General features: G+C 40.3%; 1 protein-coding gene across 1 annotated transcript in view; it reads left to right on the top strand.

The window, feature by feature from the left end:
* LOC135702837 (homeotic protein empty spiracles-like) overlaps positions 1-17,256 on the top strand; it is a 44,938-nt gene extending 27,682 nt beyond the window's left edge. The window contains exons 2-3 of the mRNA XM_065223877.1: positions 7,775-7,929; positions 16,225-17,256. Coding sequence (XP_065079949.1) covers positions 7,775-7,929; positions 16,225-16,428 — 359 coding nt within the window. The 3' untranslated portion in view covers positions 16,429-17,256. The remainder of the gene's footprint in view (positions 1-7,774; positions 7,930-16,224) is intronic.
* Positions 17,257-17,654: the final 398 nt, after the last annotated feature.

Below are 17,654 nucleotides of genomic sequence, written 5' to 3'. Positions count from 1 at the left end.
AAGAAGGAGGAAGAAGTCGCACCGCTACTGACCGGATTCAGTAGCTCTTCGTGAGTCGCTGTGGGCCATCTATGCCAAGCGCGCCGATGCCCTCATTCTATGTTGTTTGGAACGAGGGCGACGAGCTCGACAGCCTCATCCGTGTTGTTTACCCTAATAGCTCAGCATTACTCAACCATCACGACAAAACAGTCCTTTTCAAGACCACCATAAATTATTGTTATTTAAGAGTTAATTTTGATTGAACGTTCACTCGTCTTGTTGCCAGCCACATCACCCCCAAAGCTAGTTGATAATGTACCCACCAACCAAACGTTTGTGGTCAAATGCGTAACAGTATTGTCAATTAACCAGAAGAAGTCTGCACATTGTAGACGAAATACGCGTATCTGTCAAGGATAAGCAAATAAAGTAGTGGAATTAAATGGAAAATACTAATCCTTCTCTCTATCTCATTATAACCAGAAACATTTCGAATTAAGGTAAGGTTTGCTCCAAGACACAAGAAAAAAAGCAAACAAATCTCGAATGTAGGGGAAATGCATTTAATTTCGGCCTAAATGTCCCTAATTTGGGCCCATACATAAATTCAGCAATCGACTATAATTTTTAATCGTGACCAAAATATCCATTAGTACCGTCCCAATGACGCGTTCATTTAGATAAAATTAATAAATAGCAGATTTTTAGCGATGGGCCCAATCTTAGATCCATAGGCCAACATTAGAGCCATTTCCCCTATGTGATTGATCGCGAATATCTCGCGATTGGAAACGAGGCGTTTTCGTGATGTGGAAAAGTGGTTTCCCTAACACAGTCGCCGAATATTGATACCGTGCACGCAATCCTACGTCAAATCTACGGTCGTGTCTTGGGTACAACCATAGAGGTAACTCTAAGACCACTGGGTCCCGAAGAAAATCATTATTATTTTTGGCTCACTCAGTACCAGAACAACGGTCCCAAGCAGTCCCAAGCTATTTCACTCACCCCTGCATGTTCTGCATGAATCCACACACCCCTGATGTTATCTGTCAAACTTTCATAGCGAATCAAAACAAACATAGTGTAGTAATAGAATTTCAACTAGAATAGGGTACGTTAATCGTTTGCTTGGGACCAATAGGCTACTAAAGTGGTGAGCCAATTTAAAATCGTTAGTTTCGTATTGATTGTTGGTACAACCTCTTACTTTTTCATTAAAACGACTGGAAATCCTGTTAGGAGCGTGGTATAGAAAGCATTTTTTAAGCAGAATGTGCAATGTGAATGAGGTACCAGACATATTTTACACTGCACTGTCATCTATGACAAACAACAGTAGTGACACCTGATGGCCGATTCTAAATCAATTTCCTTCGGTTAATTATAAGCAACTTTGCTGAAGAAATGTTTTCTCTAATCTAATCTACTCTAACACCAAAACAGCCAGTGTTTGAAAGCATCCTGGAAAATGATGGATATACCAACAATCAATACGAAACTAACGATTTTAAATTGGCTCACCACTTTAGTAGCCTATTGGTCCCAAGCAAACGATTAACGTACCCTATTCTAGTTGAAATTCTATTACTACACTATGTTTGTTTTGATTCGCTATGAAAGTTTGACAGATAACATCAGGGGTGTGTGGATTCATGCAGAACATGCAGGTGTGAGTGAAATAGCTTGGGACTGCTTGGGACCGTTGTTCTGGTACTGAGTGAGCCAAAAATAATAATGATTTTCTTCGGGACCCAGTGGTCTTAGAGTTACCTCTATGGATATACCTCCATAAGTTTTCTTGTCTATTTGATATATGTTTCACATCGAAGATGCGTCACACATATCAAAACGGCCAGGCCTACTGTGCAGCATTTAAGGGGTAAGATGATTCACAAAACATCCGGCCTGTTCAAATCGAAGATTTAAACACGATGCTTCAGAATCCAATACTTGGATGAAACGTGGACATCTCGTACCGTACGTTCCGATTTTGGTAATTATATGATTGGTTGGTCATTGGAAGCATCAAAGCTAGAAAGGTTAAGTGATGCTCCATTTTCTTTTGACGGTTGGGACATGAGCACTAACTCTTGTCCTAGCCTTTTATGACTTATGGCTATAGCGCCATTACTCGCTTTCTGAATAGAGAAGAGAGAAAGGAAAAGGAGAAGGACAAAGGGAAACGGATTATGTGAAATCTGTGAACATGAATAATATTTTTGATTTGAAATATACAATATAAAAATGGTGGTCACTACCCGAGTCTTGTTACTATTTTCAAGTCATAAAAAGTAACAAGGACTAAAAGGTGATCCTTTAATTACTGGAAAATCCTTATTCCCTAGTTTGAAGTTGTCACGACTAGGGTTCGCTGGTAGATCTTATACTAGTAACGCACCACAAGAAGGTGATCTCCCAACGTTACTGGTTTGAAAAGATAAAAATTTACAAAATAGAACCAACTCACTAAGTTTAGCCAATTGAACCTGAAGGCTGCCTGACATGTGTTGATGTAGAAGCCCAAATTGTAGACGAAGCTTGACGAAGATCATTATGAACTAGTCCGGTTTATGGTAGTTACGCGGAATGTCTTCCTTCACATCCTTTAACCCTATTAGTTTTTTATATCCAGAAATTCGAATAAGTTTAGTCTCAGAATCGTTCTAAAAGCTAAAACCTCACTCTGAGTGAACGCTCACGAGTCATAAATTCGCTGATTGTGACGCACTGAAAGCAATAATGACAGGTTTTATGTGTCAAACACGTACTTTACAACCTTATCTTGTGACTTACAACTACTAACTATCATTATAATATCTAATGATTTCATAATTCCGAAAAACAATTTTTTATAGCGAAGTGAGTGGAAGTAACCCTGCTTTCCAGTCAGAATTCAGAACAGGAAAAGCACGACAGTAGCCATTGCCGGTCAGCCCCATCTTCTCCGTTACGGGGAAAGCAAGGATATTGTTGGGGTACTACTTAACGAGAGGCCAGCGACTCACCGACTCCCGGCGTTGGGTCAAGATTCGTTTAAGCAGGCGGAATTGTTTTATTTTGGAGGAGCTTGGGAGTAAACCCACGATCTTCTACTCAGTAAGCAAAAGCGGCAGCCACCAAGCTAGCCGAGCTCCTCAATTTAAACCCTGAGACATAATTTGGTAAAGTTTTTATGAATACTAATAGAATTATAATGAAAACAAATGAAATAAAAAGGAAGGATCTCACCCGAATGATTTGTAACTAGCCCACTTCTACGTGATTCTTAAGATCAATTGTTCTCACAAATGGAGCTCCTTGATCCTGATAATAACAAAACCAGTTTCCCTTTGCTCTGGCCTCGTGAAGAAGTGCATCGGAATAAACACACCGTCATTGCAGCATCGTCGATGAACCTCCAGATGTTGGCTCACGATCCCCGTTCCGATCAGCTCTAACTGTTCCACTCTCAGATTCAAACATTGCAATACGCAAAAACACCTGTTCGCAAAAAACTTCACAATTTGTTAAACACGGTAGCAAAATTCAAACACGTCACTTCTTCAGCGTGACCTACTTCGATCTCATCGTTTGCTGAAGAAATATTTTCTATCTCTAGAACGTTTACTCAGTTTAGAGCAACTTTTCAGAATTGAAGTAGGGTTAACCATAGTTTTTTTAACACCTTCTTTAAACTAAAATTTCTCATGAAAGTCATCTATAAAAAAGTTGTTACAAAAACATTTTCTGTATATCTTTTTATTATGAAGGTATATTCAATTATATGTTTAAAAATGCACAAAGTAAAATTGATTTTATAGAATTTAAAAACATATATATGTCAAATGTTATGTTTGCCCCAATTAGAGGTACAAATTTTTAAGAACGACGTAGGGTTAATTACCCCATTTTCGGCCTATTAAGCACAACCCGCACTTACTCTTTCTTAATCTAACGCAGTTTAGCACCAAACGCAATGTTATTGTTACTGATGGCTTCCAAATTTATTTACCTTTCCGAACGTACCGTAAGATTTGATAAAGAGAAACCAATCGTTGAGATATTGTCAAAAGTCTAACACTGCTTCTTGACGCCAAACTTGGCCTACGGATTCTAAACTCGGCCTAACGCATTGAAACGCCATTAAAACGCCAATGAATTCACTTCGGCCTTTAGGATGACGATAAAAATTGATTCGGTCGGAGCGCTTCTTATTGACGCATAACGCATAAAACGCATAATTGACTTGTTTACTCTGAAATCATGGATTTATTTGAAGTTTTCTTCTCGATAGGCCTAAAATGGGCGATTAGGCCGAAGTTATTCTCTACCCTATTTACTTTTAAAAAAGCCAATAACTATTGATCGGCAAAATATCTAAAAATTATCTCTAGACAGCTGTGCTGAGAAATTTTCCATATAAAAAATAGAGCAAACACGCAAACCAAAAATTTATTGTATTGAATGTTAGTTGCATTTCCTATCATCCTCCACAGCGAATACCGCAGGGAATGATATAAGTTGACTTTGCAGACGATGCAAAGATTTTTTATTTCGTGCTCTGTCTACGCATTCGACTATACCAGTATGCTATTTATTTATAACATTGTAGAACGACGCACACACTTGCCTCGATTCTTTCCAATTCCCGTTCAGTAGAAAAAGCATACAGTGTTCACTCGGCTGTCGACAAAAGCAGACCACTCTCGATGTGTGCTACGCGATCGTCTGTTTTCTCGGCAGCAACCATTGTGTGGTCCTCCTCATTGTTCTTCATCAGCAGTTCTTTCGGTCGATGCATCGTCGACTTTGGAAAGCAACCGTTTCGTGATGAGTGTGTGAGTGCTGACCACGTTTTGCGTCCATTGCTGCAATGGACGCGCTCTGACCCTCGTTGGCGTACAACAATTTGCCATACAATAAAACTACTGGAAGCGGCTCCAGTTCTGATGGAGGAGGCTTTTTGGATAGCGGAAGATAAAGTGTTTATTGTGTTGTTCCTTTTGACTATATATTTAAGATGTATTGTATAGTGACCAAGAATCCTCGGCTCTGTAAAGTTAATTCGGTTGAGCCTTATCAAATAAATTAATAAACAAAAAAAAAAAAGAAAAAGCATACGAAATAGAGTACGAGAGGAAATGAGCGCTTTTTATACGCTTTTAGCTTATCCATATTCCGAAGCATGGAGAAATCACAGGTCTGCTAATCGCAACGTTCGGGGTTTGAGTCTACTTTTTTATTTTGTATAATTCATTTAACGAACTCAACACTTTGGTCTCCAATTTCCTTAAGTTGGACTGCAGCAGCTCGGTATATCTCATCCTCCGTTCATGCTATCTCCACTAAAATCCTGCGATGATGAATCACTCATAGTTGTAAGCAAATCTTCCATCCGCCGGTCGGGTGAAAAAAAACTGTTGTTTTAGACTCTAAGTAAATGACTCTAAATCAGTCAATTAAAGAGACTCAAAAAAATTAAACAAGGTTGCTGAGCTACAACTTTGAGGAAGAATGTATGCCTTTATTTCTGCAAATAAAAAGCAATTTTTATTTCAATGATAATAAGAACCACCCTAGTATTAATTAACACGACAATGAGGGCTTATCTGTTAGGAACAACTTTGTAGAAGAAACGTTTTTCTTAAGTTTAAATTTCAGGCTCTAAATTGATCCTTCCTGCACGCTGTTCTCAAATTCCAAAACTCTTGAAAATACATTTAAGTCCCAGTGACTTGAAATTTCTTCAATGTTGATAATTTGTCTTGTAAAGTTGTATTCAGATATTGCTAACTAAATACATCAGCACAATAAGAATTCTCCTTAATAAAGACATCATTTCCAGACGTCTGGAACACGTCCAAGTCAAGCCGGCACCGCTGTTCATTATCACCATCGAATTTCAGCTCTACCACGAACCTCCCTTCTGAATCAAAGGTGTGTTATTATTCCCCGTGAGTAACCCTCTCCTAGTGCACGCCTCTGGCAATCACGCCACACCATCGACAACCGTGCACGGTCGAACCGCCATCACCTCTCCTCTATACGGACCCCATGGGGCAGGAAATGATAGGAAAATTGGCAGAAAATAACAGACCCATCAACGTAAACACAATACAAAAACTGAAATCGGCAAACAAGAGGAAAAACGCCGAGCCGCGCCAAGCGATTCATCAGCGCGCCCGCAGATGATATGATTATTTTAATTGAATTAACTGTTGCCATTTTCACATGGCTCCACCGCGCTTTTTTGCAATGCTCGATTACTCCCAAGTCTCCTCTATACATAAATATATATATATAGCAAGTTGGAGTAAACGTGCTAATTCCTATCGACTTAATTAAAACGTAATTAGTGTGAACTTTGCCTGGGTCTACGAAAGAGACTATACGGGTTTCGCGTACCGTAACACAACGGAAATGGGCGTAAAGGTCAACCGGAGTCTTGGTTGATCCGGCTTTGGCCAGAAAAGCCCTAAACCCTGCCATCAAGCGAGGAGATGTGTTGATTGCCTTTTAATTGGATCGTTCTACTACTACTACTACACACGACTACTATTACTAACCGAAGAGCTGCTGCTGCAGTGGTACTAGCGTGTTCACACTTCAACGCTATCGCCCCGAACGCTACCACCGTCGAAGACGATGACGAAGACGACGGGTGGATTTGATTGAGCGAACGATTCATGAAAGTTGTAAATTATCTAGAAAATGAACTTCCATTAAAAAATCATTTACGCATGCAACCCTTTTGGGTGGCGTTGGTACCGAGGGAGGCAGGGTCGCCATAGTCGTCGTCATCAGCGCCGTATATCGTTATATTATTACCATTAATAAGGAGCTTTCGCTTGTTTTATGCCCCGACATCCAATCGACTTGACTTGACTACACACTTGTCCGGCTGCATAGTAGGGGCATGCACTTACATCACTCACATCACCAGGGTTGCCGATTAATCTAAAAATGTATCTGTATTTAAACAAATTCTTCATTCTTATATAAATTTAAGTTTAATACAGATTATTGATTTTTTGTTTTTAAATCATGAGTTTAAGCTTTTAATTAAGGTTGATAATTCTAAAAGAAAACTTTTTTGGTTAAAAACACAACTTTTGTACTCGCTTCAGTGCTATTTTCGTATCACCCTCTTTGATCTACCTTCTATTGAATATGCCTTGGTATAAAAAGGGAAAATGAGAACTGTCAGACGCATTCTCTTTTACTATGCCATTGAAGCATAGTGCAATAAGAAACATCTCTCAATCACTTTTCTAAGAACATATTTATTGGAAGTGATTATATATTTATTAATACAGCCAGCATCACAGATTTAGAAAAAAGCAAAGCTTTTTCTGAGCAAAACCTCAGATTTCAATTTGGCAACCCTGCCCACCACAAACTCGGCTTGGCGGAAAACTGTGCTCGCTAGCACACTAGCACACCACCTCGCTGCCATTTCGTCGTTGTGCCGTATAGAGCTGTAATATATTTGCCGTAATGATATATAATTATTTAATTACGGGTACCTTTAGCAGAATGTGGAAGGAAGCAAAGCGCGCGGAAAACGTGGCTTCAAATGCTGCTGTTAACCATCGATTACATCGTTTTCACCGATGTTTTTCTCGATTTTCAGTTTGCCTCTTTAGCTTGATTTTCCAAATCGGAGGGTAATTCGCAACCTTAATTGCACTTTCGGTCCTCAGCCGATCTCCCGGCAATCCAACACCTGCCGTTGACAACCATCGCACAACATCGTCACTTCACTAACCGAAATCTTATACCCTTTTTTTCCATTTGTGTGTGTTTTCAGACTACCTTATCCCGTTCCGCAAATCGAAACGCGTCCGGACGGCATTCTCGCCCTCGCAACTGCTGAAACTGGAACACGCCTTCGAGAACAACCATTACGTGGTCGGTGCGGAGCGCAAGCAGTTGGCCCAGAATCTCAACCTCTCCGAAACGCAGGTAATTATCGGGGCATTTGGTTTTGGTGTTGAATTACCCCTTGGGATTGGGTACAGACGAAATCCCTCCACCCACTGTCAGCCTGATCGTCACCGTTCGTGGCACTTAATCGGATTGTTATGGTTTTAAATTGTGGGTGTTGCCAGCTACTAGCAGGGCAATCCGTTCTGTAGCTATCCTTTACTTACTCTGAAATACAGTGACGAAGCAGGGGGTTGTCAAACAAACAGTTTAACTAGCTGATTATGGTTATCTTCAGTGCGAGCTTCAGTGCACTCAAATCCAAACTGACATCACAAGAAATCCAAAACAGATTTATTGTTTAATCTTCAAAATGCACATAATTCGCATCATGATACACTGACCCCACAATTATGGATCACTTCCATTTGATTAACACGCTAGACTGACTGATCCATGATTGTGGGGTCAGTGTAATCGATTCTCAAAATGAAGGAACAGCTGATCATCATCACTCAAGGAATCTCTGGGAATTTTCTTTAAATTCAAGGGAATATTTTTCAATCCTTATTCATAACTGCAATTGAAAATTTAATTAGGGTTACGGGATTTAATGTCAGCCTAGCCTTTCACTTCGGCCTATCAAGCAAATAACTCATTAATTCAGCAATAATACACAATCCACATCTGCCGAAAAATTGTAATCTGTCAATTAATTGCTCCTTTTTGGGACACATTTTGAGCATTTATTGCCCTTTTTCAAAGAAAAAGTTTAGTTAAGTTTACTTGATTTTCGATTTCTTGCCGCCATGATCTTGCCGCACTATTGCACCAACGAAAATCTACAGAGCTGTGGTCATCATAAAACCTGATAATTTCATGAATTGAAAGGACTTGTCATATGCTAGAATAGTAAATCAATATCACACTTTTCACTCTTACTACTAACATAAAAGCTTTAACGCTTTTAGCGCTTTATAACTATGGACCGAACATAAGGGACGTAATTTTGATGCTTGTTCCTAATCATGGCCTACGAACTTTATAAGATAGCTTTGTTTTTGTATTGGTGAAACCATTCGCGTAGTCGACGACTCTGCAACTGTTCACTCCTAAATATAGGAAACCCCCATAAGCACATGTCCAATTTCGTGAAACATAGCGGACCGTTTCTTATCCTTTAACTCCACTGAAAAATCCCATAGGCAAAATGTTAATCTTTAGAGCATCCGCACCATTGGGTTGCTAAAGCTATTTTAGCAACCTCCACCATAACGCTGTAACCGCACTGGGGGTTGCTATTCAAGTGCGTGAAATAACAATCTGTCTCTCGGTGAACAGCGGGTTGACAAATATAGTAGCGCGATAGCAACCGGCCCAAGCGTTGCTATCTATGAAATGTTTGTTTTATTTTCCATTTGAACATTGTGATATACGAATAAATTTGGATTTGGGACAAAAATGTGGACCCAAGGGACAGCAAAGCATCCCTCTGGAAGACCCGGAACATCCGTAAATGTGGAAAATTATTAAAAAAGGATTTAGATTTTTTTTAATCATCTTGTTATTATGGTGCATGAACGAATTTGGATTTGAAACCAGTATGTGCACTCTGGTAGCCATGGAACATCCGTAAAGAGGGCCAATTCGTAGAAAAGATCATACACACTTAGTTTTTTTTTGCCGAGATGGGCACCACCGAGCAGCTCGGCATTTTATTTTGCTGGAAATTCAGTAAAAAATATGTTTGTTAGCTGAGATTTCGGCAAAATTCCCGTTTGTTAGCTGAATCTCGGCAAGTTTTTCACTGAGATCCAGCAAAATAAAATGCCAAGCTGCTCGGTGGTGCCCATCTCGGTGAAAAAATCTAAGTGTGTAGAGCTCCGTATTTGTTAAATCACTTATGTTGATGCTACATTAATGAATTTGGATCTGGGACCAGCATGCGAACTTTGCTGGCCACAACCCGGTCTTTCGGGAGGTCCGGACCATGCGTAAAAGCGAAGACAACAAATCAAGAAGACTGGCAACTCTTCCATTTTCTCATACGAACGCTATGAGACAGGTACAATCGCGTCATCTGCCTTCGTATTTCAGGCTTATTGCATATCGCATATTAGCTTATTGCGTGCTCTCAACTGAGTGTTCTAGATGCACTTCCACAGTTATTAATTGAGAGCTTTCGATGCCTGTACCATTTGTGCATTGGTATAATTGTGTGGCAAGTCTAATCAGGGAAGTCCATTTTCCAACCCGAAAAATTCCTAGACCGGACCGGGAATCGAACCCAACCACCTCCAGCATGGTCATGCTTTGTAGCTACGCCTTTACCGACTGAGCTAAGGGAGACCCCATCTGCCGCTCAAAGGTAAATGCTTCGAACGAATTCGATAGCAAAGATTACATCCTCAGAAGAAAGGTTTGTCTATTTGCTCATTTTTCTATGCGTTGCTTTCACCTTCACTCAAGCGCAGCGCTATTATATCTGTTGTTTGGATTCTGGCAAAGTTGTCAGTCTTCTTGATATGATGTCTTTGGTAAAAGAGATAAAAAAGATTCAAGAGCTTCACGATTCACTTATTCTGAAGCTACATGCATGAATTAGGATCTAGGACTAGCACATGCAATCAGGTAGCGGTGTGGTTCTCTGAAATGATTTTGAACATCCACGAAAGTAGTCAATTCGTTTAAAAATCCTAGTGTTATTTGAACTTCCCCGAGGTTTTGAAACTTTCCTGAAGTTCATTAATTGTTCTACTCTTCCGGAAATTTTAATCATATTCATAAATTTGTCTGAAAGCCTTGCATTGTTTCTGAAGCATCGCAAAATACATGAAATTATTGAAATATCCCATAATTCCTTTGAATTCCTTGAAATATCCTGCAATTTTCGTTAAATAAATTAAACTGATATGAAGATCTCTAATCATCTACAAAGTTCCGGGAACTTCCCAAAATATAATGAAACTTCCAAAAAATCTTTATACTTCTCTGAAGGTTTAGATTTCTGAACATCTTAAAAGATCTCGCGATTTTCTTGAACATAATCTGATCGTCGCTGAAGTTCCTGCATATTTTTTTTGCCATGAAACTTCCTAAAAATGATCTCACATTTTCCTGATGCCCAGATCCAGATCTATTATGTGTCAGAAATTTAAATAAAGGTCTTGGTACTTTGATGAAGCTTCGAAAATTCCCTGAGTTTCTTGGAACTTCTTACAGGGTGGCAAGTGAACCAGGAAAACCAGGAAAACCAGGAAAACCGGCAAAAGTCGGGAATTTATTTTCACCAGGAAAAACCGGGAAAAAACCAGGAATTCCATAAGTCCACCAGGAAAATAATCTTGTTTGTATGATATAGGGTAAATGTTGGCTTCGGCACCCATTGACTGTTTTCGGCAACCAAAATTTAAACGTTAATTTCACTATGTTTTCCCATCAACGCACTTCCCTGAATGTGTCCAAACGATTGTTTAGCCTTTCAGCTTCAATCTGATTATATTTGAACGATCGAGCAATCCAGTAATGCTACATTTTTCTTCAAATAAAGCATACGCACTACAAAATGGGGTTGATTTCGAGTTGCCGATAATAGAACAGCTGGTTAACACGCAGTTCTAATGGGAAGGTTGCCGAAGAAAAAGAGGCTGCCGACAATAGTCACACTCACCTGAGAAGTTTGGAGCGTTGTAAAAACGCTTTCAAAACGTTTTTAAAAATTCTGTCGATTGGAATGGATAGAGAAGCAAGCAGCAGATGAATGTAAACAAACAGACACATCATATATGTGCGTGACGCTGAGAAAATGCTAGTAGAAGTGCAGACGCTGCTTAGATTGACGAGAATACGTAAATTCCCCTAAATAGGTTTTAAATTTTATGCATGTAAAAGTTTCTTTTTATAATCAGGTTAAAACTAACCATTTTGTTCAAGCTAAATCTTTCACAGAATTAAACATTGATGATCAAAATTTACCCTGAGAATTTAGTAAATATATTTTGTATTTATTTTTAATTTATTTTTTTTTCTCGAATCAATTGCATGTATGAGCAGTGCCGACACGTAACTACTTAGAAGTTGCTGTTCAACATGTTCAATAAAAAAAGTTCTATTTCTTAAAACTTCAGATAAGGCCTTCGAACTTCATGCAAGTTCTACAAAATTCGGGAAAGTCTTACAAGTTTCAGGAAAATCCTGTGAACTACTGTGATGACCTACGACGGTCAGGAAATGTCTCCGAACCTTCAGAGAAGTTCTACAAATTTCAGAGAAGTCTTACGAACTTCAGGGAAGTCCTTTAATCTTTGGGGAATAACTACGAATTTACCAAAATTTTCTACAGATTTAATGTCACTTGTACGACATTTAGGCTTTGCTAAAAACTTAAGGATAATCCTATGCAGGGTTGAAAAAATCATGAAAAAATCACCAGTATTCACTATGAAATGAATTTTTCATCCATAGTGAACTTTGATGAATTTTAATGATTTTTTCAGCCCTGATCCTATGACCCTTATGGATATTTTCCCGAGCTTCAGAGAAATCTTCAATACTCGTGGGAAGTCCTCTGAACTTGGCATAGTTCTCAAAGCTCAAAAAAGTTCCTAGAACTTCCGAGAAGTCGATTGAACTACAGGTAGTCCTACGAAATTCTTGGCAGCTCTCCAAACTTCAGGGGATTTCCAAGAAATTCAGGAAAGACCCACAAACTTTTGGAAAACCCTTCGATATTTAAAGCCTTATGAACTTCAGGGAAGCTCTTCTAAATTTAGGGTCCTCATATATTCAGTTAAGTCCTTCAAACTTCAGGAAAGTCCTCAGATCTTCGAGAAAGTTCTTCGAACTTGAAGGAAGTGTTACGAACTTCTGAGAATTTCTACGAACTTCTTGGTACTTATACGATATTTAAGAAATTCCCATGAATTCCAAAAAAAAAACTCCGAACTTCAGGGAAGTTCTAAGATCTTAAAAAAAAAGTCCTTTGAACTTCGGGGAAGTCCCATGAAATTCAGGCAATACAAACTTCAATGAACCCTACGAACTTTAGGGAGTTTCTATGAACTTCAGCAGTCAGTATTTTTAATAATAAGAGCTATTAAACCAGCGTTGTTTATGAAATCATTTATTCAAATGTTTTTGAGATCATGTTGTAATCAAAATTCCGCTAAATAAGATCCTTAATCGTTGACAATTTGCGGAAAATTTAAACAAACTGGAAATCCGTAAAGTTGTTAGAAGCAAAGGTTTGTTTAAAGAGTCCTCATTCATATCACAGTTCGCAATTTCACCTTGAGATAAACTAGCCCGTTGGCTAAAAAACTCAATAATTAAGTTAAAAAAATCTCAGTTTCAAAAACAGAAATCTCAAGATTTATGGGGCTTATAGATCTCTAAATTTCAGACATTACATAGGGCTCCGCACTAGTCCGTCTTATCTCAGCTTTTCTTCGTCATACACCTATTAAATCGCTCATTTTACGGGTTATCGCAAATGTTTCAGTGTAAATCGTAATTAATCTTGTAAGCAAAGATGTTTTTGCGAAAACCTGAGTGGAAACGCTTTGCTATTATTGCTCAAATGGTTTGTACCAAGTCAGTTTCTCATTAAATGAGTTCAAGTTTTGGGAGGCTAATCAGGGCCCAATTTGGAACCGTTTGAGCACTGTGGAGCGAAAATTTCAAATTTTGCATCAGTCTAATAAACACGTTCACTTCAATTCTGCTCCACATGACGTTTCTTGACACATCATCCCCGTTCCGTTCTGCGCTAGATATCAGACAGACGGTTTGAGGAGCACGTTCTCGATGACTGTCGAATGCCCAGCGGATTTCGTAAAATTCCCCCTCCCGTGTAGTTCCGGAGCTTCTTAATTTCCACCAGAAGTGTCTTCAAAAACTACGCTTCAGTGCAGACCACTTAATGAACCCGTGAACCGTACGAACTGTAGCACTACGAACTTGACCATCCTTTGCCTCCGATACTTCGACGACTCTGCATTTGACCCATCCATTCCGCTTAGTCACATCAACCACTAAGACGACATCTCCTGGTTGCGAAGGCTTGACTGGTTGATACTACTTCGTCCGTCTAGGCAAATCTGGTAGGTATTCCCGTACCCATCGCTGTCAGAAGCTATTCGGCAGGTGTTGTGCCAGCTTCCAGCTATCTCTTAGAGCTCCAACTACATCCGATAGTGGTCAAGTTGACTGTTGTACACCTTTCGTGCCATACAAGAGGAAGTAGTTGCGTGTAAGTGCTTCCCCTTCTGCAGAACTTCACTGGGGTGATGCGGGAGATCCGAAATCACTGCCATAGCTACCTTGACAGATCTCACCATTCGTTTCCATGGACCACCCATGTGCGGTGCCAAAGGAGGATTGAATCAGCAGCTCGTCCTTGCGTTCGTGAATGTCACGACGACGGGCGATAAATCGGCGAATGGCCATCACGCAGGACTGCTTCGTAATACTGTAGGCAACATTCCGATGTACTGCTCTGACAGTGAGACAGGTGAATTGCACAGTCCAGTTCCCACTTCGAAAATCGGTTGACATCGATCAAATGTTCCACTACCGCATGATGATGCAGGTAGGATGCGCGCAAATCCTCCGTTGTTGTCGATATTTTCCCCTCTGTCGGCAAGGCTTCTTCGGGTTTCCACAGAAATTAAGGTCCCCTATACCATCGACTATCTTTACTGAACTCTGGACCAGTACCCCATTTGGTCGACACGTCAGCAACGTTCTGGCTCGATCGAACTTTCCGCCACTCGTCAACGTTTGTCAAGCTGAGAATCTCTCCTATTCTGAATACATACAGCGAAGCGATGGTAGCGACGACCATCGGATTTCAACCAGGCTAAAACAGTTGCGGAATCCACCCACAGTAAACGCTGTTTTATAGGGAGGCTTAAATATGTGTTTTTGAAGCAACCAATGCACACCGCGGAGTACCCACATCTACTATGCGAAGATAGGCGACGCATGAATATGCTGTATCACTGGCGTCGACAAAAACATGGATTTGCATGTCATCCAGCGCCTCGCTGCTAGCTCCACTGAAAAAACATCTTGGAACTTCTACAGCTCCCGTGCAACAACTGACTCCATCTATACCACTGCTCTTGAAGTAAATACTTCTCCGATAGGCTCGTCTCAATCAGTGCCGGACCTCCAAATATCCTGCATGAGGATCTTCCCTTGGACTATGTAGTGCACCAATAGTCATGAGCATCCCAACTAACAATTTTAGCTGCAGCTAAGCTTATACAGCCAAAATTTGCCTTGTGCAGCTAATTTTTGCTTGTATAAGCTGATCGGCAGCTAAAATTGTTTGTTGGGATGTTGTATTAGTTTTCCAACCCCTGCTGCACAAACAAGCGCCGACATATAAAGAAATGAATGTGTTTTTGAGTTTTTTAAGATATAAGCGGAGGTGAAGGAATCGATCCATAGGTGATCTTCTCTAGTAAAATCAAGCATTTTACTTATTGCCATTATTCCCGAACCGGAGCTACTCCACTTTCCCGGGTCCAATTACACACGTCGTCAAATCGGCAACCACTTGGAACAAGGAACACCTAACCTCGATTCCAACCGCTCACTCTAGTAATTATTCTTCGCCTCCAACCTCTTGTCCCCCCAAGCAATGGCCATTAGAAGGGGGAGGCAGAGCGAATTATGACACCACTACTGTCACGCTCGCTTTTCGGTTTTTATCTAGCGCTTTCAAGTGTGACGGTACGACAAGCGCGCTGACACTCGTGTGACATGATTACGACAAATGGCGGCTTGCCGTCGCCACTTCAGCTTGTTCTCCGTCGGTCTCTACGGTTCTGTGTCCCACAATAAGTGTTTCTTCGCCATCAGAACACGATTTCCACGACCTCCATTTGGGTGGGGGATGATAAAGATCAAACGAACCGTCGTCGTCCTACTGACTGCTTTACAATTTTTCTGAGCATGATCGTTATCGTTCTCCCTTATGGGTGATGACGAAATCAAATTCATAAAAATTATGGCGATGATAAACGATCAAGATGGCCGGATCCGATTGTGATTTTTACCGCGTGTAATTTCCTGGCGAACCGAGTGCAAGGGGACCGACAATTGCCGAATTTCATCACGTTCTTCCCCCTTCAAAGTTTTCCTCGCACGCACAGAATGATAAATCATGCCAATCATAGGGCGGCGAAAAAATCGGGAGGGCTGCTGCGACGACATTGTCACCACTTTGTTATACAAATATTGGGTTTCCCTCATCAGCTTTACTTCCCCTTAGAATCCTTGCCCGAATCTAACGAACTTTTTTTCCCTTCATATCTTTTTTCCCAGGTCAAAGTCTGGTTCCAGAACCGGCGCACCAAGCACAAGCGCATGCAGCAGGAGGAGGGCAAATCGGGCGAGTCCAGCGATCAGAACCGTTCGACCTCGAGTCCGGCGTCCGGCGGAAGCTGTCCGACGGAAGACGACGAGGATGAGTTCATCGATATGGACGACTGCCCGAGCGACGAGGAAAACATGCAGCACAATGCGTGAGGGAGAGCCACTCCGGATTTGTTGTCGTCGCTGTAAGCTGTGCCAAATAGACTACCACTACCTACTTACCCAAGGGAGCTCCATGTGTACACACTTCAGTACTCCTACGGGCTCGATGATGATGATGATTGATTGCCGGAGTGCGTGTCCCCGTGGATGGCTGTGTGCGCCGTTGTAGATCTTAAATCGTTCAATTAAGGAAATCAGACAGCAGAGAGAGAGAAAGAGAAATAGCATTTGTTTAAAAACCGTTCCAGGAGCTGCAATTTGTACCAGTGATTGTTTTCTAGCTATGTAGGCATATTTGTTTAATTTTCAATTCAAATATAAGCGAGAGATTTTATTTTATCATTGTTCTCAGTAAACATTTCCCGTTGGCGCCGAGATAGGAAGCAGATAGTGAGACAAACCGATGTATGTAACGATAGGAAATCTGTATTAAATGTGTATATAATGAGTACTTAATAGCTAAATAATAACAGGAGGCTTAAATTGACTGTAATTTAATTTTTATTCTGCTCATTTCGAACAACGATCGGTGGAACCCTCTTCCGCACCCTTCTGGATGAGATAGTAGTTTAATTTATGTAAACGTCGCCGGGCGGTCGGTCGGCCACAATCTGGAAGCTGGCCAGCAGATGATGATGAATGTGTTGTAGATTTAAGCGTATCGTATATCATAAGTGGCGCGATGTCATGATGAATAAATGGAAGAAAATCGTTTGTAAAGCAATTACCTACTACCATTCTTGTAGAATTTTCATTGATGATGACCGGGCAGATGAATAGTTACATTGAAATAAACACAGTATTCTATATGAAATCGAATTCTGATTACTTTTGTTTGTGCTATGCGATGACAATCCATGAGAGAATGTGGCATCTTGTTGTTTTTTTGTGATTTTATAGTACGATAAACACGACAATAAGAAGCGATTTTGAGCGATAAAGAGAATCGATCAATGTTACAAAGTTCCGGTTGATTTTCAGCTATTGACGTTGATGACATCATTTGATTTTAGAAAGTTCAGGGAACGTTGTAGAGCTTCAAAGAACTCCATCGATCTTCAAGAAACATCGTCGAAGTTCAGGTACCTACGTTAATTTTCTGTAAAATTTCTCAAAGTTGAGAAAATTCCATAGGAATTTAATTAACTTTGCAAAAGCTTCACAAACTTTGTACAAAGAACATCAGAACAACATCGCGGAGAATTTTTTTTAAACTT

Source organism: Ochlerotatus camptorhynchus, unplaced genomic scaffold, assembly GCF_037179485.1.
Source record: "Ochlerotatus camptorhynchus isolate MF236.1 unplaced genomic scaffold, CSIRO-AGI_Acam_v1.1 ptg000201l, whole genome shotgun sequence".
Lineage (NCBI taxonomy): Eukaryota > Metazoa > Arthropoda > Insecta > Diptera > Culicidae > Ochlerotatus > Ochlerotatus camptorhynchus.
This window is presented reverse-complemented; position numbering and strand designations above follow the sequence as displayed.